This window comes from Melospiza georgiana, chromosome 6, assembly GCF_028018845.1.
Source record: "Melospiza georgiana isolate bMelGeo1 chromosome 6, bMelGeo1.pri, whole genome shotgun sequence".
Classification (NCBI taxonomy): domain Eukaryota; kingdom Metazoa; phylum Chordata; class Aves; order Passeriformes; family Passerellidae; genus Melospiza; species Melospiza georgiana.
The window spans coordinates 3,304,718-3,331,408 of record NC_080435.1 but is presented as its reverse complement, the minus strand read 5'-3'; the positions used below and the strand labels follow the sequence as shown (position 1 = coordinate 3,331,408).

General features: G+C 40.5%; 1 protein-coding gene across 6 annotated transcripts in view; it reads right to left on the bottom strand.

The window, feature by feature from the left end:
• Positions 1-5,531: 5,531 nt before the first annotated feature.
• Positions 5,532-26,691, bottom strand: part of SIPA1L1 (signal induced proliferation associated 1 like 1) — a 200,600-nt gene continuing 179,440 nt past the window's right edge. For 5 of the 6 annotated variants that reach the window (XM_058027403.1, XM_058027402.1, XM_058027401.1 and 2 more), the window contains 9 exons: positions 26,359-26,477; positions 23,601-24,040; positions 17,497-17,736; positions 16,236-16,401; positions 14,225-14,468; positions 11,251-11,397; positions 9,007-9,121; positions 8,433-8,514; positions 5,532-7,678 (listed from right to left, as the gene is read on the bottom strand). In XM_058027403.1, the coding sequence (XP_057883386.1) occupies positions 7,535-7,678; positions 8,433-8,514; positions 9,007-9,121; positions 11,251-11,397; positions 14,225-14,468; positions 16,236-16,401; positions 17,497-17,736; positions 23,601-24,040; positions 26,359-26,477 (1,697 nt within the window). In that variant the 3' untranslated portion in view covers positions 5,532-7,534. The remainder of the gene's footprint in view (positions 7,679-8,432; positions 8,515-9,006; positions 9,122-11,250; positions 11,398-14,224; positions 14,469-16,235; positions 16,402-17,496; positions 17,737-23,600; positions 24,041-26,358; positions 26,478-26,691) is intronic. The other variant, XM_058027405.1, reaches the window with a different exon arrangement.

Sequence of the window (26,691 nt, the reverse complement as noted above, 5' to 3'; positions counted from 1 at the left end):
CAAGGCTTGGATGTGCCTGTGTGCACAGTAGCAGTTACATGATGGGTGCTGGTGCCCTGAAGACTAGGCATGCAGAACTACTGAACAGCCCCAGTGCCTGACAGCAGGTCAGCCAGCCTTTCCTGAGCTCAGTCTGGAGCCTTGGCCCAGCATCACTGGAGCACAGAGCTGCCCCGTGCTCCTGGCAGGCCTGCCAGGTTTGCTGCCATCTGGGTACCCCACCTGCACCAGGCCCCTGGGGGGATCTCTGTTCCACTCCATAGCCAGTCCTGTGGTTTTCTCATTTTTCTCATCTAGGCCAGTTTTCTCATTTTGCAACCTTTTCTCAGGTCCCAAAGGACTCAAATTCTTCTGGTTTCTTTCCCAGCCCAAAAAGATGCGCTTCAGAAAGTATGGCCCCTTCCCTTCAAACCTCCTGTTTAGAACTAAAGCTATGCATGGGGAAACATTACTGGTTTTCCTCCTCATATGAGGAGAGGTGAAGTTCAGAAGCCAGCAGAAATTCAGTATTTAACTCACTTCAGCCCCTTTTGAAACTGATCCAGCCTTTATCTGTGCATTTAGACACTGTCACTTGATATTTTCAAATCTGCCCTGTATAAAAGCCCTAAAAATAGTCTATTTTAAAATAGACTACACTGAAAGTATCCCTTGAACTCTCTCCCCTGCTCTCAACACCTCATGAAGCTTAAGTAAAATGTTCTGTTTTCCCACAGGCATGCTCTTAGACTACTTGGCCACTTCCTACTTGAGAAATTTCAGTGAGAGAGAGAGACTAGTGTGCACTTACACACAGTTTCGTTCTGTCTCTCCCTTTTCTGGTCATGAAATGGTTGGCATCTCACACCAAGCAGCCCTGGTTTTTCCTGTTCTGCTGGCCCCTAGATTGCTGGGAAAACACCTCAAGGGCTCTTGTCCAGGACTGCTGCAGCTCCTCCAGTGATTGTTGTGTGAACAACTTGTCTGCCTTTTCTTGACCCCAGACGGGGATGGTCTTTGCCTGCCAGTACCTTTCTCTGAGGCACTTCCCATCATTTCTGCCCACTCCAGCCACAAAGACAACAGGATGCAGGTTACAGGCCTGAGACTGCAAGACTTGGGGACGACATCTTACAGCACACCAGAGACCCACACTACATGCTGTGATTCCAATGACTCTCCCCTGTGTAAGCTATGACCCATATTTTGACTGTCTAATAAAGATGGCTCACTTAAAAATCAAATATGGCTAAAAACTGCAGGGTTTTAGTGGAGAACTGAGATCTAACTGCAAAATCAGACCAAACAAATCAGAGCTATGGAACTAATGCTAGTTTGAGTGTTGCTTTTAGGCCAGGGAAGCATTGAAAGAAAAATCACAAAGAGAGAGACACATTTCCATGCTATAGGTGTAACCTCATCAAGTTTTCATCAAGGAGGCAATTCCTTGTTTGCTTGAACAGTTAGGGGAACACAGTGCAGCTCGCACGTATTTTGCCTCCATGGGGGGACTTTCTAGCAGACTAGATCAGCTAGAAAACTTCACATGTGCAAAATTCTCCAATTTCAACAACTCTAAATATGGCAGAACACAAGCAAGCAGGAAGAGGGAAATACTGAGTGGGCAAGAAGCCAGTTCTATGTACTCCTCTCTGCCCTTCTTTTTCCCCGGGCTGTGTGTTGAGCCTCACCTGAGGAAGAACATAAAGCAGAGGATGTCACAAAACAATCAATCTACTAGTCAATAATGCTATTGGGACTCATAGATGGTGGTGACTGACCAGTCTACTAATGTGAAGCACAACATGGAAGAATGGCTTTTCTCAGATGCTTGTGCACAGCTTGAAAACACCTAACCTTTTCTAAAAAAATAAAGGTGCTACAAAGAATGATAAAAGCAAATAGATGTGCACTTATATTATCCCACTATTAGGATCAAATGGCATGGGTCATGGAAGAAACCAGAATGAAGTGCCCCCAATCCCCCATCCATGCAATGCCTGCAGCAGAAGCTGGCACTACAGAGGTCTGGGCTGCTCCTCTGGGCAGAGCTGGACTGAGCCAGAAGCTTTGTAGGAGGAAAAGCCAGGCAAGCACACAGCGATTGTTTCTGCTGTGTGTGGGCAGACACCTCCCAGGCGTTATCCCTGGCACACTGCAATTTGGGCATGACATAGCTTGTTCCTCCCATACAGTGGAAGTGATCACTGAGCCTCCCAGCTCCAGCTAAGCAAACTCCTTATGGGTGTGAGGTAGAAAGAGATGCAAATGTGCCTTGGTTCCTTTCACAAAACAAGTGAGCAGTCAAGCTCTTCAATTTTCAATTCAGCCAAGCCTTTCAATTGCTCGACGCAGTCTCGCCTTTCAGCTCAGCCACAGGCAGACACAGCTTTGCTGCCAGGACCATTGGAGCAGCCCCTCTTCCTGCATCAGATCCCAAGAGCAGAACAGCAGTCAGCAGCCACCAGACAAAGTGAGCAAACTGCCGGAAAAGTGCAGGAGAGGCGGGAGAAAGCAAGAGGAAAGAACAGAAATAAGCTTTTAAACAGGTCTAGGACAATTCCCTGGGTTTTTGCCCCTGTGGTGTGAAATCTCGTCTTAGTTAGTAGTTGGTGGCATTTGCCACTATCACAACATGAGGTTAGGAAACTACATTTAGTCCCAGTCCTGGAGTACATCCTCCTTTCAGTCTCTGACTTCTTTGCATACCAAGAGCTGATAGGCTTCTTCAGCTGCCAGGAGCATCCTCTGCCCACAGCTGTAGCTCCTCAGCACGTGTGTCCTTCCTGCAGGCAGCACAGAGTGAAGGACAACCAGGGGGCTCAATCTAGGCCCCGATTCAAGCGTGAATAAGCAGTACCAAGTACAGAAAAGAAATCCCTAGAAATGAATCAGAACCGGACTGTAGTCAGTTGATTAGTGGAGTGGAGCAAACAGCACTTAGCATCTACCAAGCTGCAGGCTTCTCCTTCCTGCCAGGCTCACCAAAGGGAAAATGGCAAATGCGGGTGCTCTGCTGCCAGCTGCAGACAGAGGACATGCTGTGGACTTTTAAGGAGGGTACAGACTCCTGAGTCATAAGCTTTTGGAAAGTAGGCAAAACACAGCCTGCATTTGCTGCTGAGGTTACATCTTTCTTCTAATAACCCTGAAAACAGAAACCAAAGTAATGCTTTGCCTAGAAAGACTGTGCATCTCCATGCTCAAAGGTTTTTCTTCAACACTCAACTAGGTAAAGTCCAGAGCAACTGGCTGGACAAGAGACATCCTGATATCCTTCTAACCTGAGTTACATTGTGAGAGATCATAAATTCTGCAGCCCTCAGCCCTGCAGTTTGGTAAGGATGTACAGATTACTGCAGCACACTGGTTTTACTTCCCATAGGAGTTCTCTAATTGCCCACACACAGACAATTGCTACAGACAGCCCAGTTCACTTTAAATCACTGACACAAAACATTGGGGAAAACACAAGTAGGTTGTGATACTCAGAAATTACCTTCTGAAAGGAGACAGGTCCATCCATGCAAACACTGGAAAAGCTGGACTGAGGGACTTGCTTCCTGAGACCTTGCTTAGTGAGAGGGGCAAAACCCTAAAAGGTCCCCAGCAGCTCTGTCTCCTCAAAGCTGACTATTCCTCAGGCTGCTGCTGTAGAAAGTGGGACAGGATCTGCCTCTCCCAAACAGTGGCTGCTGCTGGTCTTCCTTACAGAAAGGAGATGTAAGTGGCTGCCATCAGCCACAGCCTGTCTTGGGGCTCCAGCAAAGTTCAACTCATAAACTCCCAGCCCCATTCCCCTCATGGCCAGCCAAAGCTGCTGGGGGAAGGGGATCTTACTGCAGAGATCTGAATATTTCTATGAGCTTCTTTTCCCCCTAGTATTTCCTTAAAAAGCCCAGCAAGGATTTCCTCACCACTGCCATTATCAGGAAGAGGTGAAGGCATCTGTACAAGCCTCATCATCTCGTTGCTCAACTTGCCTCCATTAGTAAGTCCCTCAGCACAGCCCATGTCTGCTCCAGTGGAGAAGGGACAGTATCATCTCTCTTCCAAAGAATCCAGCTTTGGATGCTATACCAGCAGATAAACTGCAACCTCCTGTTCCCCTGCTGTCTTGCAGCAAAGCAAGTTGCTTATACAGGACTAACACCATGCTGAATTGTCTGCCAAGAGAGAGCTGACTGCCTAAAAAGAGGATTTGTTAGCTGTCAGCCCAAAGTAAGGCACTGAGAGATGAGAGAATTACATAAAGGTTTTAGAAGCAAACCAGTCAATCCTCCCAGGCTGTGCCTGGTTTATGGGGACCTTTCCCTCAAAGAAAGAACTGGGGAAAAGGCTCTCACACCACTTGTCCACTGAACTGGAACACACCTCCCACAGAAACAAGAAGCTATCATACAGTAACCACACTTTCAGATGAGTGAAACCTGAACGTTTCACCCCATCTCCTCTCCCTTAACCTCATAACAAGCTCCCCCAGACCCCTTCCCACCAGCCTCTCCCCTCACAACCCCTGCTCCTGCGTGCCTCACTGCTAACCACACCCAGTTACCACCCTCTGGCCTGTCAGCCATGCCCAGCACCACTTTTGGGAAGAGTGTTATCCATCATGCAGGCTGCAGCCCCTCTGTGGTGACATCCCCACACTCTGATTGGGGGATTTTGAAAGAAAGCAGATTGCTGCTGCTGTACCAGCCACATCCAACAATCCAAAAATTTGTCACAGGGAAACAGCATCTTTGCACTGGAACGTAGACAAGGAATAGTAAATTGTTTCCAGGACCATAAAACATGGGAGAAACAGGAAGGTTGTCCTTATTACCCACACTGCTCCCACATCCACCCACTTTCTGCTGAGGCCAGTCACTGCTCCAGCTGCAAGGAGATGCCTGCAAGTTGGATCCTGCCCTGGTCTAGCCTGACCTAGCGCTGTGTGTGGTGGAGTGTGGGAACTTCTAGCATGAATTCATTATGAATGTGGACAGGGAAACTCCTTGACCTGAAGGAAGCTTTCTCCAGCTCAGCTACCAGGATCCAATTACAAATGATAAGACAGCATCTAGTTTTCTTTCCAAGATTCAACCTCAATTTTTCATCAGCTGTTTCTATTTATTCTTGCTGCTTCACAGCTCTCTTGGTCCAGTAACTTCATGCTAGAAAGAGATGAATTTTCTTTCCCCACATGCCTTGTAGGGAATTATTCAGTGAACTGGAAGACACTTTGCTGCAGACTGACCTAGTTCCACATTTTTAAGCTGTGTGGAATGCTGATCCGGTGGGCCAAAACTACATCTGTTCAAAACACTTCCAAGGTCATCTCCCAGGTGAAAGATGGAGATCTGGAAAACAAAACAAACGGATAATACAAGTAAAAAGACAAGGGATTAAGTGTTTTTTACTTACCAAGTAATGGCCTTCAAAGGGATAAAAATTAGGAATCTAATAGAGAATGGAACTCCTGTATCAATAAGTACTGAGAAAAATGGTACATGAAAAAAAAAACCAGGAAGAAATGGACACTCTGGAAAGTCTTAACAAATCCAACAAAATCCAAGAAAATGGTTTAGAAGAACCTTTAAAATGAGTTTTATTGTCAGAATTTTACAAGTAGCCTTCAGAGGCATCATACAAGAAGAACTCTGTTGCAAAACTCTAATAAATAGTCTGCCCCAAGTCCCAAAATATTTTTTGAAATAAAATAAAACCAAACTTAAAAATAAAAGAGAATAAAAGCAAGACTTCAGGATGCTCAGAGATGTTAGCAATATTTCCCATTTACAAATAATATCAGGCATTATATAAATCTCCTTCATACAAGTCATTAAAAAACCCAAGACATTCTAAACCTTTACAAAAGCACTCCAGAAATAGTTCCAAAGAGATCCATTTCCATGACAAAACATTAGAGAAGAACTCCATGGGGATTAGCATCACAAATGAAGTTTGAGGTTGAAGTGTAGTGTGTACTTGTGTGCAGCAAGATTAAATATCGTGAAAAAGGGATTTGAAGAGAGCATGGAAGTCTTTGACAAGACTGTGCCAGTGATTTTCATCTGTTTGAGAATGTGATAAAAGGGGAGTGAGAGGATGCTCTCGAAATTAACCCCCAAATACACTGCACTTTATGGAAGGCAATATTTACTAAGGTAGTAACTAGATCCTCAGAAGGGAGTAGAAAAGGTTTCTCAGCACACTGCACAGTCCAATGCCTGTGCAGACCGCGGTGCTTAAAAGCTGTATTTTGACACCTAAAAGGTATTTTCTGTAGAGGTAACACGTTGTGGAAGTTAGCTGTTCCTTCAAAGAACAAGAAATCAACTTTGCTGGCATGAAGCAGTTTGGGAAATCTTGTGAGAGACAATTTCACTTGGGACTCAGGATTTCAGAGCTCCAATCCTGTCCCAGTACTTTGAAAAATACACTTCTCTAATTCCCCTTTACATATTCCTCTATCTTCCATAGTAAAGGATTTATAAGATCTCTCATGCAACAAAACACAACTTGAATAAACTTTTCTCAAATCTGCTGTGATTTCTCAAATCTCTCTGTGATTTGAGAAAGCAAGGGAAACAGAATGGGAGGGCAGGTACACAGTGATAGTTTGTGTGGTTTTCCATGGTAACATTTCAGGGGGGAGAAAAAAAAATCTTAATCTCTTTACAACTTCAGCTTAAGTCTCCTGCACGTACGCAAGCACCAGACTCCCCTGGAAGGAAGGGCAGGGTGCTGTACTTAACTGAGCACTGTTGCTGGATTGCTGATGCCTCAGCCTGCCTGGTGTGGTATGCACTGCAGCATGCCTAGTTTTGCTGTTTGTAAAGGTACTTGCAGCCATTGTTTCCACAGGAAACAAAGGCCACCAGAAATGCTAATGCAATCGATGCGTGACTACATGCCTGACCCATGGCTCACCTCTCTAGCCTCTCTCTAAGCTGTGATGCTGGTTGTTCTGTACCATACACTACGGACACGCGCTCTCTGCAATGGATGGGAAGGTAGCACTAGTAACCAAGCGCAATTTGCTAAGGAGACACCTAAAACATTGCATTACATCCCCTTGTCTGTGGCATACTTCAGAAAACAATGTTAGAAGAGCAGTAAAGTAAACATTTCTTTCTAATTTTCTAGATGTCATAATATTTGCCAAAGCTGCAAGGAAAAGCAGATTATCTGAAACAGAGAGAAAGGAGTTAATGGAAACAGAGGCAGATGGAACAGCAAGCCTGATCCTGGCCTCCAAATCATTTTGTACATAACAGATAAAGAGACAATGTGCAAAAAATAGACATTCACATTTTAGCAGTTAAACTTTTATTTTTTTATTTTACCTTTTTAAAATTATTTACTTTGTTTTTTCTACAAAAGGCAGACATTGATTGTTGATCTGCAATTGTTCTGAGTGCGCGCAGAGATGCAAAAAAGGGTTATTGGAGGATGAAGAACAGGGAATTGCTCTGACTATACTTTCACATGTCATAATTAAGGTGGCATTAAAGCTTAAGTCCCAGTAATAATATTCATAACAGATAGTTTCCTTCCCCGTACACCGTTCTCAGTTCATATCAATTGTGTTGAAAACCCACTCGGTGAATTTCTTCAGCTTTTCAGTTGCATTCTGGGATTCCTCCTGTAACCTCAAGTTGTCTTCCCGCAAATGTTGCACTTCAGCCTGAAGGCTGGCCTTGTCCTCTTTTTCCTTAGGCCAAGGAAAAATAGAGATCTTAGTAGAAATTTCAGGTCATGCTTCCTATCTATCTAGAGCAGCAGGAATCTCTTAAGAGAGCATAAGTCTCGTTCTTTCTAAGGATTTTATGTGTAGTAACACACAAGTTTACATCCAAGGGACATTAGTGATGTTTCCTTGCTCATGTTCTGATTGCATGAACAGGATTTCTTTGTATTAGATCCCAATACAGAAGCTGACTCCCTAGGTGGTCCAATAAAATTGGCCATGAGCTGTTCTGTATGTACAAGTGCTGATGGTTAACTAAGTAAAGGACGGAATCTTTCTGCAAACACTTTCGCAGCTAAGAGACTTCATCTCACTACTGCAGAGCCTTCTTGGACCAAGTAGGCATTAAAACAATACAGGAAGTTTCCACTGCAGAAATTACAGGTTTAGATAGCACTGCCAACTTTTCATCAGCAGGATACATTTTTATGGACTAACTTCAAGCCTTTTGCAGTGTCACCTGAATTGGGAGTGGAGGTACTGTGAATCACCCTCCTAATTTAAGCAGAGGAATCAAACGCCTACAAATTCAGACACCCCATCCCAGCCATGCATAATTAGAAGCCTGAGAAAAGTAGCAAAGAAATGTCTTTTTCTCATACCAGGATGAGACTGTCACAGGCTCAGGCATGGCAAAGCAGGATTACACAGTTATTAGCACCACCAAGCACCAACTAAATACATGTCATATAAATCCTTCTGTAGCTGAAATGCTTACCTTCCTTAGATCTTCTTGCAGCATCTTCAGCAAACCTTCCAGTTGGTCCACTTTAGAGGCAAGAGTTGGAGGGGATTCTTTACTGTTGAAAGCAGGAAACAAGAACAGGTATCGATATGATTTACTGCCTTCACATGGGGTAGCTAGAAGCTTTGTCTATACCAAGTGCCTTTATGAAGGTATGCTATGCATTTGTGTGCACCAAGGGGTCACAAAATAAACATAATAAACACTACATGGAACACATGCAGCACATTAAACAACAGAGCAAATTTAACTCATGATTACTTGGGGTCATCCCATCACTTGACTTCTTTCTACTTGAAATCACTGTATATGCCTTGAATTAACCATTGCTTTGGATAGTTTCATGAACATCTCAGACAAGAAAAAACCTGCAAAAAGATTCAACTGGACTTATAATTCTTTTATTTTCACTTCCCAACTCCATCTTCATGAGAACTTCCGAAGAGTTACTGCATGAAGCCTGGAGATGGCTTCCAAATGAAGACATCCCTACTCTTTCCCTTGGTTTGTAGCTGGGAAAGCCTGCACATCTGGTGTATTTCCTTACCCTGTATAAGGCTTTATCTGTGCAGTAAGCTGGTCCTCAGCCTGATCACTGCTGGAAGCAGCGCTCACGGGTCTGTGATTTTCATCAGCAGCAGCAAAGAACGAAGCTCGCTGAACTGAGAAGGCAAACATACAGAGAAAAACAATGGCAGCAGTAATGACTATTTGTTCATGCACAGCACAACAGCTACACTGCAGCACTTCAGCAATTTCAGTCTGTTTCAAGCAAGGTAAAGTGATGATGGCAGTGAAAGTGTTTGCACCAGGCTTGCCACTGTACTGGAGTCAGAAAGTATTGGCTCTGGCACAAGCAGCACTGTGCAGATCTTCCTGGGTATGACTGCATGACACCACCCAATAACTTAGCAACTATATTTCACTTCTTTCACTCTATAAAGAATAGCTTTATCTTGAGGAAGGAAAAGCTCACTGTGTGCAATTTGACTCATGTAATTTTTCAGAACCTGAAATTTTTTCCTTATGTTTTATAAAACATTTTCAGATTGAAACATGAAACCTCTTTCCTGCCTTGTGTATTTCTTGTCCTGTAACTGTTCAAATGTTCTAACACATCTCTAAAACACTGTCACATGGTGTGACAGACAGCAGTATAAAAACTTTAGCTTAATAAATTAACCTCAGCAGCTGTTGGGCTCTCACTAGAAACAGAAGAGTATTGTCTTTTTCTCTTTGGTAAATTTTTCTAGTACAGGTTGGTGTAGCTCAGGGATTCAGGCAGTTTTTCTTTCAGCTGGTACAGATACCACAATTTGTAACTTCAGGGGCTTGTGCTGAGGACACCAATCAATGGTGGAGAGGAGGTGTTCAGGATCACAAATCAGAATTTAGGTTCCTTGGTATGTGTCAATCCCTACTGGCACTTGTCAGAGACCAGAGACTGGGATACTGAGACCAGACAACCACACACCAATGGAATTATATTGAGATCCTTCTCAAAGTCAAATTTGAATGTATTTTTATAGCAGTGATTTGAAGCTGACAGCTAACACATTACTCCAGCTTTTCTTCATCTGAGCTGTCAGCTTGTTATCTTGACCACAGTGACTGTGTTCACACTTCTGAAGAGAAACACGAGTGAGTCTGGGGCCTACCAAGTGAGGGGTTCAGGTTAATGAGGACAGTCAAATAAATCACACCAAAAATGAGGGGATCCTTTAAAGAGAAACTGCCAACCAGAAAGAAATGTGTTAAAAACCTGAGTTTCACCCATATGTGGTGATGAAAAAAACATCACTACAAATTCATCTTCTCTTGAGGAGCATGTCTTACATTGAATACTCTTTTCAAAACTGTACAGCTCAAATATGAGCCAAGCTGCTCCTACAACTCCTGTGGCAACAGAGCAGAGGACACGAGTACTCTAAACACTCAGAGACACCCACTGTGCTAATGATATCTAAGGCTACTACCAGAGAACAGTCAAGAAATCAAATTACTTCAGACTTCTCCAACTGTGTTGAATAAGGTCTAAAAGATTCAAGATAAGTGAAAAAACACTTCCATGAAGGTGGGACAGCATTTATGCAGATACTAGGAATGGGCACTTCTGTTTCACACACTTAGAAGATTTTTCCATTGGATTCTAGTAACAAAAATTCTCTTTAGTCTAAACTGCATTTTAAGTTTTAATTTTAAGTTCAAATGTATCTAGACAGTTTACAGTTCTCTTCAGTTTACCAAGAGTCATGGAGATGGAAAAGTCATAGGATGAAACAACACTTGCATACAAATCTACATCTTCAGGGTATGCAGAGGCAATGAAAAAGTATTTTACAACAAGGCGTATTTCCCAATTATCTTGTAGCAAACTGCAGCTGCACGAGATGTACTTCTCACTAGTGCAGCAAGCAAGCAATCTTTAGTGTGCTTTTCCCCTACTATATGACTTTATTTTTGCACTTTTGTGCCCTTTCCCAGACCAGCTGCCTGCAACTGTTTTACATGAAATGAAAAGTGACCAGTTTCACGAAGATTTGGCCAAACCATACCACTGAGGAATTCCAGTATGAAGAAATGGTATCTGACTATTACATATGAAGTTTCAGGCTCTTGACACTTCAGTCAGTATTTTAAATGAGCTTAAGCTTCAGACTAAGAAGAAAACTGAAGAACAAAAAAACTAAAAGTCAGGATTAAAATAAATCCAAACAAACACAAACCCCACAGTCCTTAACAAAGTGTGCACAAAGACCAGCTTATTAAGTGTTGTATTGTGAAAACTTACCTTCAAAAGCTTTGGCAGCATCTACCAAGTTTGACCAGTCTAGATCAGAGGCAGAATCAGGCAATGGCATAAGACCAGGGTCTGGCATGGGCTGCCGTCTCTGCTCCTGGATATCTGTGAGGGAGCTGTCTGAGGCAGAAAACTCTCCTGGAGCAATGCAGAATAGATTATATACTCCATGAAAATACCTGAAAATTCCTTTCTTAATTTACTGAATACCCTGTTCTTAACTTTTCTGGCATAGCACTTTTCAAGATCAGCCAAAATTCAGAAGAATGTTTGACCAACTACAGTTAACCAGATACAGCCCTTCACAAAGCAGTTTTCTAAAGCCAACACATTCACCTCCTTTCTAACTTGCCTTCATCTTTTCAGCTAAGTGCCCCAAAAAAAAACCAAAACCAACCCAAAACTGTGAGGTTTTTTCCTTCCTCTTTACAATCTTGTAAACCAATGGAGCCGAATTAAGCCTACCAAGATGAATCAGAACAAGAAAATCCTTAAAATTACTTCCAGAGCATTGCCCATCTCTCTGCAGTTCAGTGAAACCTTCAGATCTTTACTAAAAAATAGCCACACCCACCTATAGGCTGTTACAGGGCTCTCTATGGAAAAAAGCATTGGCAAGCTTGAAAGAAGGATTCAAAATTGCTGTCATTTTTGCACAAATTAAAACACCAGAAGTGAAGCACTTAGATTTTCACCACTAATTAGGGCAACACCAAACTTTCAACCAAGAATTATCGACTTTATTTCAGTTTACTGGCTGGACAACCAAAAAATGTGAAATGCCTGGTCACACGTGTAAGCTCAGAAGCAGCATCCTTTCTCATGCCCTCTGTCAAGATGTAAAGAAGTTTTGAAAACTTTGTAGGCAGTATTAGAAGAGAGAGATGTAGGGGTGAGAAGATGGACTGGGCAATTAGGAGGAAGCTGCTGAGAAGACAAGGGAAAAGAGTCTGCTTAGATCACACAGAACAGAAAGACAGTGTGACAGGCAGGATACAATGCCAAAATGCCTGAGTGCTGTTTAATTCCCCTTCTCCCCCTTTTTTTTTGATAGCCTAATAACTATGTAACTTCAATAACTAAAATAATTCATAAGAACTTCAGCTAAATCATATTGCTGCCTGGGGAACAGTGACCAGAAAAGTTACACTGCATTCACTTCTTGGCTCAGAAATCATGATTTTTTTTGTGTCTGTGTGTATTTACTTTTTTTAAATGTAATTTTGTTACATTTTATTTTGTTACATTCCGTTATTATTAACACTGAAGATTTTTGTCTTAGCTCTTGAAATAGTTATTTTGGAGGTTGTTAACATGAAAATATTTCTAATTAGTGAAAAGATACATGCAATTAGATAAAAACCTAAGTATTTGAAAAGCTACTTGTTTTAAAAATGTTGGATTGTTAAGGCAGATGAACAAATGCGAGCATTTTTAGCTCAACATTTTTCCTCTAAAAAATGGATGTGCTATAGAATCTTTGAATTTAAAGAATTTTGAGTAACTGGAAGCTAACAAATACTTGTGGTACTAAATATCTAGTTTATTTAATCCTTTTCTCAGCAAAGTGTGTGTGGGAAGACAATTTGTGTGCCAATCAAATAGCTGGTTCTTTTATCATGCAGCCCCTATGTTTTACAGAAAATGGAAAATCTTGTTTTGTTGACAGAGGTAGAAAGGTTATGAGCTAGGAGGAGTTATTAGTTTAGGGTGGAAGAGAACATGGTAACAAAAGAAGGTTTTGTAGTTTTCTATTTGGAAAATACAGCATTTAAATGAAAAGAGACAAAGTGCTGCTTTCCACTTGTACTCTGGTGGCATCATTAATCTTCTGACCCCAAGTCCTCAGAAACCAAATCCTCCATCCAGCTGCAAGCATAACCAAGTCTACAAAGTTATTTTAGTGCATATAAAAAACAGAAATGAAAAGAGCTCAGTTTCCTAACTCTTATGCAAGAAACACGTTATACAGACACAACAGCTCAGGAATATGTCAGGTTCAACACTGAAAACTGATGCCTGGTGATCACAGTCAGATGAAAAGAATTTAAAATAGATTTCTTCATCAGCCTTCACTGTCAAATGCATCCTGTGTAGCTAAATACAGAGTGTGCTTAGGGCCCACTAGAGTGAGTTGAATCTATTGATAGGCCTTGCATTTTCCTCTTGAAACACACTAAAACATGAATAAATCAGAGCAGATATGTATTTCTTCAGAAAACATTGCAGAATCCTACCCTGAGATCTACCTCTATTTCTGGAAAACACACTCAGTTACGAAGTACAGTGGGAACCTGTGAAAATTCCATTTCTCACTGTGACATTCACGTGCAGTGACACACAATCCATCAAATAATCAGACTGAGACTTTTCAGTAAACTAATGAAAGAAAGCTGAGTGTCTTCTTGACAGTACTTTACAAATAACCTTTTCTGGTTAACTGTGTAACTAAAATAAGTAATTCATGTACGGGAATTCATTTCAAAACAATTGAACAGTTGGCACAATAAAAGCTGTATCTGGTATAGCTGTGTATCTAAATGTCCACTACTATTTACCCACTTCTGTATCATTTTCCTAATCAAATTTTGTTCCTGGAATCCCACAGTAAGGAACTGACACCTGAAGTTCTCTCTGGTGGATAACCAAGCATAAATTATTTGTCCATTGGTCCAACTGATCTAGGTGACTCTTGGAAGAAATGAGAGAAACTTGCAGCCAGTGAAGCAAATTTCTGTGCTCCCTCTACAAGGCAAATGCATGACCAGTCATGCCATCTTACACCCACTGAAGTGAGGGAAAAAAAATTAAATTCCTGTCCTTTTTTACATTTTCAGTCATGTGACTGGACTCTCCTCATCTGAGCAAAATAAAGACGGAACTACCAACTGCTGTAACAAACATTTCCCCCAAGATGATTCACAAAGGATTCCTCTGGAAGTCGAAAAATGGGAAATCCACTTACCGTGTAGTGATTTCATTCCCAAAGTGTAGGATGGTCTCCGTAGGGGCAGCGACTTTGGGAGAGAAGGGTAGGTGCTGGTGAACAGAACATCATTTGGCATGGCTTGGTCCAGGAGCGAGGCCCGCGAGGTGAAGAAGTGCTCCCTTTGACCACTGTAAATACTCTCATCTGACAAAGTCCTTTGCAAGGCACGCCTTGTGGTAGGAGTGCTGGGAAAGGGAGACTGACAGGACAGAGTGTGTGACTATACATTCATAAACACAAATAAAAAGAAATGAGAAAAAAATAATCAATAAAGAAACTTGAAATAATTTTTTTAAACTTTTTTTAAGTAAGAAAACAAGTGTTTACATAGCATCTTTTCGGAATGGACAAGAAAAAGAACCAAAGGAATTGGCTTTTAAGGAGGTTGTAAGTAGGTAACATATATAGTTATATAGTTTTTTTGCCTATCTCACATTCTTACTTTTAAACGCCCTTGAAACTTCTGGAGTGGAAATCTCAAGCAGCCATTGCTGACTCCAGAGCTGATATGCAGCAGAGAAATGGATACAGAAAGAGCCTGAATGCTTCACAAACCAGAGTTACACCGTTGCACAGGACTGGCTGCCGTATTGCAGCCCCAGCACCAGCAAATGCCAGCTAATTAGAAATCTCCTGTTAGCCAACAACAAGGAACACCCACCACTGCTGTGGGTCTTCAGAAGTATTTGAATCAAAAGCACTCCCACGAAAAAGAGAGCTTGTGTCTTAAATCCACCATCAGCCCAGCTTCCTCCATGCTCCATACAGGAGAAAGCAGGGCTGGGGTAGCCAGGAGTTTTGCACTCTCAGGCCAGTACCAGAGAGCTGCTATCATGACCATTCCAACCAGCAGAGACTCTGATTTTCATGAAGCCTATAGCAACACAGCTGTCTCTAAAGCATAACATTTCTTTACTGTTTGGTTGAAATTCAGTCAAAAATTTTTTTGCTGTAAGACTTCTGTAAAATGAGATCTAATTCATACAGTGGGCAGAATTAAGTTGGTTTTAAAATGCCATTTCAGTTTTAAGATGCAATTTACTGGTGTGACAGAATGTTTTTAACTTGCTGAAATTTATCAAAAATGCAATCAGGAAATAAAGATCGGAATAAGAACTGATTTGCTAACCCCACAGCAGAAAAACAGCAAACTTGGGAAGACATTTTGGAATGAGAACAATTCTCTTGCTTGAAACAATCAACAGGAGGTGTGTGCATCACTCATGTCCCAGTTCCCCTCAGAACTACCACAAGCCTAAAAAAATGTTATCTTGCCAATAACAAGTTTTTTTATCTCTGGCCTCAAATGCACCATCTTAAATAATCTGTGCATGGAAGCCACACTTACAAACTTTAACAAGCCACTTCAGGTTTTCACTAGCAAAAAATGAAGTTACAGCTCTCTCTTCTGCATGGTTGCTGTGGAAACAATGTGGGCTCTGGATGACAAGCACTGGCTGTACATGAAGACTAGAAATCAAGACATTCTCTTCTGGATTATGGATTCTAAAAATCAATACATGCACTTACAAGTTATTCAACGTATTTTGAAACACATCAGGAAATGTTTCTAACTGTTTATTCTGCAAAAAAATAGGCTTAAGTTTAGGGATCATTTCTGGTAACAGGATTAGTGAGGTATAAAAGTGCTTGTTGCAAGGAATTTCAGTACTGTCAGTAAGTCACTGTCCAGTGTTGCAATCAGAGAAGAACAGTTAAAATATGTAAGACAGCACTACAGGATTTTCCATAACCCAGCAGTACTATTCTTCGCAATTTGGCATATTTGTGTGCTGATTTAAAGAGACTAAGTTGTAATAATATTGCAGACACTGTAATAATAAAACTTTTCAACAAATCGGTTCTGAAGTAATCGGCTACAAAGAGATTATTTTCTGTCCGTGACAAGAATTCACAGATTGCCTTGCATTTTATTTTCTTGCTATGGATGAGAATAGAAAACATCCTATCTCTCTCTTTAACATACCTTAAAATTCTTCTGGGATTCAGGTGTTGGGCTATCAAGATCTATCAACTTCTTCAGCTCCTCCTCAACAGTGGACTTGGAGGCTCGCTTTGGGGACGCCCGCAGGTCTCTGGCCGATGCCCGCAGCCGCGGGTGCGCCATCTCACTGCCATCGCTCTGGTGGCGTCTTAAAGGAAACGGAACAGACACATTATTCAGGTCTCAAAGCCCTGGGGCAGGAGGCATGAATGAAACAAGAATTATAGCACCCGCAAAGTTTTTAAAAGAAAATATTTAAGTAGAGGGCACAGAGGATGGAAGAAATTTCACTACTATAGCAGAGACTCGCCTTAGTGGATACCTGTGGGAGCACTAAGCTTGTTTAAAAGCATCAACTAGCAATAGAATTAAATAATTGAAAGGTTAATGTAATACATTTTCCCAATAAGGGACTGAATCCCTTAAAATAAAATATATTCTGTAAAAACGTAAAAACATGTGTCTTCAGTAAGCCCATAGGCAGCAAATCACCAAGTTTCTTTAATATTTCAACTGGCTTTTTATAATGTAGTTATCACAAAGTTTCCCCATTTCCTTTTGACAGTCAGCTCTTGGTATCATCCAGGGATACTGTGCCTGACTCAGTAACAGTCAAGAAGGTTTGAATAAATTACTTTGAAATAGGCTTTCTGAACTACTTGCTTTTTGAGTCATACTTAACAATATTTTCACCAGTAAGTTGTTTCTCAATTTCTCTTCCAAAAGAGATGCTTGCATATTGTAAAGCTGAGATATCTTGGCTTGCTTTAAGTTTTAAGCCAGTTAGACTGGATACTGGCAGCAATTTAACAAGGCAACGTGGAATGCCAGTGTTAATACACAACATGCATGGTACTACTGCATGGATGAGAGGTTTAAGTAAAACTCAGGCTCTACAATAAGTGGATTTTTAATATTTGCTCAAATAGCATTTTGAGTCACCTTTAAGTAGTCCCGAGAAAAGATAAGCTTTAACAGGACTGAAATCCATAGAGCTTTCTAGAAATTATAAAACCCCCAACTTCTACAAGTTAACAGGGAATGAGATTAGCCAACTATCAAATACTTAAACCATACTCCAAGAAGACTAGATTAGAGATTAAGTTCTACAGAAGATGAACCATTGTATTGAACAGTCTTGAGTTCTTCTCTACAGAGAGCTGTCACAGACCAAAATGTTTCTTTTACAATTAAAGCAAATGATCAAACAAGAAAAAAAAAAAACAAAAACAAACAGTCTTACTTTCTTGAATCCATAAACCCCACTGAGTTTATTGTCCCTTCTGGCTTTTTCCATCCGATCAGATACTTGCTAGTAGCACCCTGGCGAGGGTAGAAAGTCCTAGGACCAGACGAGGAGGAAGAGGAGGAGGAGAAAGAAGGTGCAAGCTGGGGAGAAGTAGCAGAATGAAGCTCTTCTTTAGGTGAGCTTCTGGCACTGGTGAACACAACAGGGCTGGCAGAGTGTCGTGAGCTCATGGTACTAGGAGAAGAACATAAAGACAAAAATTGCCTCAAATCTGTGTATACAGGCCTTGTTTAATTGATTTTAGAGCAGAACTCTGGGCACAAGATGTTATTCTTATCAACAGCAGATAGAGTAGCAAAACCAGTTTGCTCTTCTTAAGGGTCTTCCACCAACGTGTCATTAAAAACACCTCACATAGTAATGGAAAAATTTTGCAAGCAACCTCTGAGAATACAATACAACCATCCTTCACAAAATGGGAAACTGGCATTAAGCAGTTTAAAAGTAATACATGAAATTTTAGTTGAATTAGCAAAAAAGAACCGAAGTCCAAATTCTTGTTGGAATTCCTGGCTTTAAAAAAAAACATATTTTGAGGGAATTTAAGCAGCAAGAAACATCTCTTTAAAACCCCAAAACAAACTAAAGAAGAAACCAATACAGCTCTCAAAATAGGGCTTCCTGAATTTCACCTGAAAATCATTTATTAAGCATTTGCAAGAAAAAAAAAAACCAAGCTTAAATTGAGAAGTTAGAGCAGGTCTCTAACATTTATTACCATTTGTCAAGACAGAAAATGGAGCTGGGAAGACCAACTGCAATTTGTTGGGAGGAGGAGAGGGACTTCAGATGGAAGATACTCTTTAGTTATGTTGATGCTCAAATCTGATGGAACTTGTTTCCTATCATGAGTGCTAGGCCTTGGACAATATTTACTATAACAGTCTTAAAAGGTCAGTCATCTATAAGCACAATAACAGGAAATCATTGTGTACAGCTTTAATACTGAAATAGCATTACATATCTGGAGACCAGTTTTCTACCAGCTCCCTACAACACTTAGCCACACTTTCATCCCTGGATCCAAAAGTGCAGTGAAGGAACTTGAAACAGATGGCCCCATGGTAAAGAACAGTTACTGACTGAGAAATAAAAATTAGCTGGAAGGCTAAATAAAGTCGCTCAATAATCTCTTCTACCTCTGCATTGCAGGAAATTCTTCATCAATATTTTCATAACTTAATAAAACAATGCATTTTCACATCTATCCCTCTTACTGAAACAGAAAAAATGAACTTAAGGTTAAATTTAATGTTGCCACCTGGGAAAATAATACCACCTACGTTTAGTCTTAAGCAGTCAGTTACCTAATCTATGCCACTTGTCTGGCTCCTGCTCCAGTAGTCAATGAAGCAATATCCCAAGGAGGTGGTTCTGCTTGTCTTAAATTAGAGATCTCAGATATGCAGAGTGAAATAATGGTTTGGAGTTTCTTCTCTCCCTTCACTGACAACAGATGGAGTCAAAAGAATCACCCTGAAATCTGTTTCATTTTCATGTGGCTCAAGTCAAGCACCACGATTCCCAGCACTGAAGTGCCGTGGGCTTGATGAACAGTCTGGGTGCACTGCAGCCCAGGGGCATCACATCAGGGGCAGGATTCACCCTCTCCATTTCCATACAAATTAAATTACAATAATACAGATTTTGTATGAAAGAATTATATTTCTTCCTTCCCTCCATCTCTACGTGTGAAAGGCCTATACAAAAGACAGCAGACTAAGACAACACGGGAAGCTATTTTCCTGTCCATCAATCCCATATATTTGGTGCTGCACAGCACAATCTTCATATTTGTAACAGATCTAAGCAAGAATCATTTATAGCAAGAAAGCAGAGAAAATTAAGAGCTAGGGGAATAGGCAGTAAATATTTCTTTATTCCCCCTTTGTCTCTTCCAATACTGAAAAAATCTCCTACGCATGCTGAGCAAACCAGCATATCTGTAAGGTATCACTACCACAGCATAAACAGCCATTTTTACCCTCTCCTAAATACACTCAAGAAGTAGAAAAGTCTGCTTCAGTGTAGGGAAAAAGGAGAAAGGAATCTCTGTCCACATTTCAGAATTCTTCAACCCATCAAGTATTTCTCAAGGAAGTGCTAGTTGTGACATATAATTTGTTAATAAAAACCAGTAAAAATAAATATTCAGCTCCTGGATAGACTATTGGTGTTGATCCTTAATGTTACTGGGGAAAGAAGGCAACAATGATGTTAATTATGCTTGACAAAAAATGTATATAAGATGCATATATATGTATAATATTTATTATATAACATACTATAAATACACATTGTGCATTTTAGGTCTTATTATTTGAATATTTATTATAATATGCATAATATAATAGGCACCAAGAGCAGCCTGGTAAATGCTAGAAAAATTAGCATGCAATTTAAAATACTGTTTTCTTTAAGGGGCATTGCATATTTTGAGTTGTGGATATAGTATTTTTGGGAGGATATTCTGCTTCAGGACTATGCACAGAATTGTGAATATGACTGAAGTTTTTCACTCTACCAGTAAAGACAGGCAGGCCAACAGGATACTGACAGGTATAGAGACACAATTGTTAAATGAGAGCATATTTGGAGAGCAAAAAGCTTTGGACATACTCTACAAAAACTAAATCAGAGCTCGAGCACTATAGGAAGTGTGATGGGAAGTTATTAGAATATTTAACACCAGGAAGCATGCAGAGAATTCATCACACTGCAACAGATGCCTAGACCAGCTTAGTTTTATCTGGAAGAGATTGAGTCCTCTTTCTCAGGACACAGAGATGGTCACTATTGGCCCCTTATCTCCCACTTCAATTATTGAGACACCAAGGACTGAATTACAAAAAACATTCAAATACTACATGACTGTCTGCAATAATTTCAGATGAGCCATTCATAAAAGCACTCTACAATAAATAATATTTTAAGTATCTTATAATAATCAGAATTAATAAAAAATGTACTTGATTACAAATAGTCAAGATTATCCTTTTAATTTTGGTAAGAAGGCCATAAGAATCTGTATAGCTTAGGTAGAAATAAAAGTTTGATTTAATTTTTTTTTTGGTAAGGAACTCATGCCATCAGCACACACTGCTTCATTTAATGACATTCAGCTATAATGATTCCGTATAATTACTGGCCTACATAATGCAGTTCTCCTGGGATGCTATGAGAAATCTGCACAATCATCAGGAAGGACTTTGGGAATGGGGGTGGAAAAGAAAAATAAAACCCAACCAGAAGCTCTGCTATAAAAGTTAATCACTATAATTTACATTTTGCCACCAGTTCTCAGGTACAAGTTCTTTTATGCACCATTAAATGATCTGAGCAGTAATTATCACTCTGTCTTCTACAGACACAAACACTCTAATTTGTAGTTATTTTCTTTTCTTTTGTCACAGAGATCTTTTTAGGGCCATATTCCTTTTCTTCTTGCTCAGAAACCTAATTTTAAAGACATTCCAGACATTATGGCATCCACAGGCAAAAGATAAAAAATGAGAAGCAACAAAGGATAGCAATTTAGAAGCTGATCGAGAAACACACCAATTAAGCTGTTAATTTCTCATGAAAAGTAGCCTGTTCAGAATCTTTCTTTCGTCTCCCCTCCTTCACCTTCGTGAAGCAGGCATCTTCATAATAATCTCCATAATCTGTGCTTGTCTTTTGGAAGTGCCACTTTAACCAGCTTCCAGCTCCAAGCTTTTGTGCCTCCACAGAGGAAGCAATGAGAAAGGAGTTGGGAGCAAGCAGCTGGGTGACCTAGGGTTCCACTGCTGTTCAGTGTGCAACCAACTGAGGATGCCACAAGAAACAAAATCAAAGCTTTTTATCCTACACCGTGCCTTTGTTTGATTGTGAGGCATCAAATACATCCTCTAGTCTTCAAAATAAGAAGTAATAAAGAAGGAACATGAGTCAATCTTTTATAATCTGCCACAACAAACGATGTGTGTGCAAGTATTTCTGCATTTCTCAAGTATCGTGTCCCACGTGTTCTACAAACTGCTACTACACCTTTTTGTAAAGAGCTGCATTATCAACATCCCAGTTTTAAATGAAACTTGGCCAAAAGAAACCTCAACTGTTTTCTCCAGAACAAAGCCCAGGAAACCTGTATCTGGAAATTTCAATGACAGCCCCAAATGACAAGGAGAATAACTCTAAAATTCCAATACAATCAGAGAAACATCACGTTAATTAATCCACACCAACTAGGGAAAACACCGTGTTTGGAGACACATTATAATATAATAAATAACGAGACAACAACCTGAACACCAATTTGCAGGCATGTTGCAAAGTATATTATATATGGAAGAAAAGAACTGTCATGGTGTGCCTGCTCTGCAAAGTGTTTCTTTCTATAAAATTTTCTCAGCTTTTCTAGGGAACTAACCCTGTTTGGTGCTTGAAGAAGAAACCAGAACCACAGATATACAAAGATGCCATTCCATTAGGCTTTACAATAAAGTTTCCATGACTTACATACATTTTCCAGGATTCTTTAAGTGGCTTCAGAAAAAATCCTTCCAAATGACAATGCTACTAACTTTATTGCAATCAGCATTTTGTATAATAATCTCAACACTTGATGTCACCTCCAGTTACATTCAGACAAGTACTGCAGGACCTGTGATAAATTCTACTGAGTGCTGAAAAATGCACATAAGTCATGCTTATCTTAAAATAAAAGGTGTAACACTGCAGACAATCATACAGACTTTTTACTTTCAAGAAAGAAAAACACACAAACAAGGCAGAAATCTAAGTCCCTCTGCAGAGTGTTTTCTCCAGACTTGCTGAAGTACGTCAAGCATATGCAGCTACTGGAAACACACCAGTCTCAAACACCTGGGTGGGATTTCTATCAATTGAGCATGAGCTTTGGTGCCAAAAATGGCCAATGAAGAGAGGCAGTAAACCAGAGTGGGACCACCATTAATGGATTACTTAGTGAAAATCACCATGACAAAGCACTTGCAGAACATTACAGCCTCTATGACAACTCCTTATTTACAGCTACTGTATGAGGAAGTAGTGAACTGTTCTCAAACATCTACTCTTGCACAGTGGCTTTGTTCAACAAAATTACCAGAAATTGGTTTGGACTTCCATTCTGTAGGTATTTTTGCTACACACTCAAAACAGAGGTGTCTTGAGAATAAAAATGCAACAGTCAAGCTCCACAAGGCAAACAAATTATGATGATCCCACATCCTCCCTGAAAGACCTATGTTTGTTTTTTTTTTTCTTGCTGCTAGTATGACAGAGTAGGAATATTTTTTGAAAGCCCACTGAATATTTCTTGGAAAATGGGTTAGGAAAATGGTCTAGAATATTTTCTGGTTGTAGTAGCACCAATTAACTTGTAAAGTGTGTATCTTCCATTTGAGGTGTTTAAGCACGTTACAGACATCCTTGATGTTGCTGATTTTACAAGTGGCAAAACTGAGGGAGAGAGGGAAGGTGACTGTAACCTGGCATACCCACGAGCCTGGAGCAGAATGAGATTAATCTACATGTTAGCACTCCCAAGCAAATTGCTCTCGCTATTGATCATACCAACTGTGAGCAGATTTCCAAACACAAAGACTGGGGGAAAGAAATGCAAAACATCTGAAATGAGTACTTACAAGACTAAGAGTAAATCCAACATTAAACTATTCATTAATAACATGGACAGACCTCCTTTCTGATCCACACATGAACTGCAGTTGTTACAAGATATTCCCCATGAACACATGAACACATCAGACATGTCTGTCTTGCACACAGTTCAGTAGCAGCAGTTTAGTACAGAACATGCTCTTAAAGACTTTTAGTACTATAAGGAGTAGCAGATGCGAAGACTAAAGATGGTCTTCATTTCAAGCATTCTGCACAGTGAAATCTTTCAAAACACTGATTAACTTAAGTAGAACCCCTTCACTTCAACATCCACTTCTCACTTTTGATAGAGAGAAGTTAGAGAGTGAGAATGGGAAAATCATAGGGGGGCAATCATGCAAGAGGGTGAAAATTACCTTGTATGCGAGACAGCATCACTTAAACTGTAAGCACTGTTCTCCCTTGTGAGAGGGTTGGAGGCAGGCTGACTCTTGCTGTGAATATCCAGGCTGAGCGAAGATTCAGCTTTGCGGTCCATGTGGCTGTCCTTTTCCAATGTCCTGTCTGCAATGGAGACCACTTCGCTGGAGCTGTGCCACAGCGGGGCCACCTTCTCCTTGGCCAGGCCGGCGCGGGGCGAGGTGGCGGCGCCCAGGGAGGCGGTGCTGCCGTGGCTGGGCCCGTAGGAGGTGGTGTCGATGCCGCTGTCGGCCGACGTCCCTTGCAGGTAGTTGTAGCTGTTGAGCTCTGACTCCGTGCGCTCCCCGCTGTCGTACCACTTCTCATCGCTGTGAGCGCTGGAGGCGTTGCTGGACAGTGTATTGCTGCTGGAATGGCTGGAGTAGTGGCTGTCGGACTACAGAAGAAACAACAAAATTGTGGCAGTGGAGGAGAGGAAATAAAGGGTTACCAATGTCACCACTGCACAGTAGGAGCTCTCCTACCTGGAGGTATTGGATAAATACATTGAGGAGATAATAAACACTAAAAATTGGATTCCAACACAATGCACATCCTCGCTGCTTGGAGCACATAAAAAATGTTTCTTATGGGTTTGGAAAGCAGGGAAAGCCTGAGTCTATTATATTTTGCCCCAAAATATCTTGCGGTGATTCCTTTCAAGCACAGCTCTGCTCAGTCCAGTCCAATGAAATGGGTTGAACTAGGTAGACTTTGACTTGATTTATAACTACAATGATTAAAAATATTCTAATTTTAAGAGTGTAATGTTTTAGAACATGAAGCACAACTAATCCACAGAAAGAGAATGCTATTTTTGTAATCCAATTGCCTATCAAAAAGTCAAAGAGCATAGCCACTTCTCTTCCTCCTCTTGGCACTAGGGTGTCTTACCTCCTCAGCAGGAATGTCCTTTGCAAATGACCAGTGAACCATCATTTAACTAATGTGAAATTGCTTTCCAAAAAGCAGAGTTGCATGAAAAGCAGCTTTAATGTAATGCTTTTAAATTATCCCATCAGGTCATGCCAGTGCCTGGCTGGTTTCTATGCCCTGCCCTTGGTCACAGCCCACTACTACAAAGAAACTGAATGTCCTTAATTTCATAGTGGTGGAATATCCCATTTCAAGAAGAATTTCTTTTGTCATACACTTACTGCTCAGTAGCTCATCTACCTTTGGGGTATTTATAACCACTTGAATTCTACTGAACTTATCTAAGTTCTCATCTACAGAATCAGAAACAAAGTAGCAGGCAACAGACCTGTTGGATGACCACATGGCCTGGGAAAAAGGGAATTGATGGAAAGGAGACTGAAAAGTTTTCTATTTGTCTACCATTTTACTGAACAGACATATAGATCCTCATCATATAGACAAATATAAGAAACAGATACTGCTTCTGTTTTCAGAAGAAAATAGGGAATAGATGCATACAGAGAACAAGGAATCATCAGCATCCAAGTCTTTATTCAATATAAAGAAAGAATTGACAGGAAAATGGGGGAATATGAAGTTGATCTGGACTCCTAGTCATCTCCAATTAAAGTTACTTTTCTTCATTAAGAACTTCATCACTTGCCCATCCATCTGTCCATATAATAAAGATTTACTTTAACAATGACTAAACCAGAATAATGCAAGCATTAATAAATCCAGTATTGCACTTGGCACTCAAGCTAATGAGTTATGTACTACATCACTATGCAGTCAAATACATCTCATGAAAAACAGGTCAATCTAAACTTAAAAACTAGTCTGTGCTTCTAAGAATACGAAGACAGGTGTGTTACTCTTCGGGTTTCTTTGGTGTCTTCTTCTTTAAATAATACATGTGGTGTTATGAATTAATAATCTAAAAGCAACACCGCCAACTTCATTGAAAGAATAATGGTGGCAAGCAGGAGTAAATTAAAGACTGGAACCAATTAAAGGCTTTCACAGATCTAAATAAATGCAAGTAATACTTTCAGTAACATCATGCAAGACAACTCTGTATTTTAGCCTGCAGTACAAATAAAAAGAAGTAATACAGCTTATTGAGTAATTTAAAGCCTAAAGTGTACTTCTTTTATTACAGTGTCTTCAGTAATTTTCAATACATTTTAAATTTATGAACTTTACTGTATTTATCTATCTCTCTGTATACAAATTGGGAAGTGACAGTCTCCACAAAGGCATGATTAGTTAACTCTGCAGAGACAGAATTTACTATTTAGAACTTCAAAACAAATAAACCAAGCAAGGTTTTTTTCAGCAGGATTCCAGGAGACAGACTTCCAACAGTGTATGTTATGAAAAAGGAGAAAATACAAAACAAAAATCACCAATCTGTCTCAAAAGCAGCAGCTTTCTGGCCATTGCATTAGAAGATACACTAGCTAAACTGTAAGTCTTACATGTGAAGTCTAGGAATAGCTCTGCAAATTTCTACTAATCCTTTACTTCTTACAAGATAACAGACAAGAGGTTGCTGTCCAACTGGCAGCACATCTTTATTAACTAGTAAATATTTCAGTACACGGTGCTGAGGATTTAGGCACCAACAGGTCTGCTCTGCTGCATTCTCCATGTTCTAGTAAGGAACAGGATTATTTTTCTTTGCTTTTTTTTTAAATTGACATTCTAAACATAACTTAGAACAACACTTTTGGTATCAAGAGCTTGTAGAGCAAAAGTGAAACATGAAATAATCCCTTTTTTGGAATAACTTACATGTCCCTGCTTATTTGGAGACAAGTGTACCACAGGATCCTGTCTCATCAGTCTTCCACTGGGGCTCTCTCGGAAGGATGGCAGTACTTTGGAGACTGCTGGGAGATGGCACGTTGGCTCTGCAACACAGCACACACCATGGACTGAGAGAGCAGTGCTACAAGCTAAGAAAAAAATCTAACCTTATCTTACACTGCAATTCTTCCAACACTACCTTAGCCAAAACCAGGCACATATTGTGACAGAACACAGGGGAGGAAGTAGGGGCCCGTTCCTGCCTGGTGTAAATCATTAAGGCTTCATGAAAAACCAGCTGCCACCATTCTGACTTGG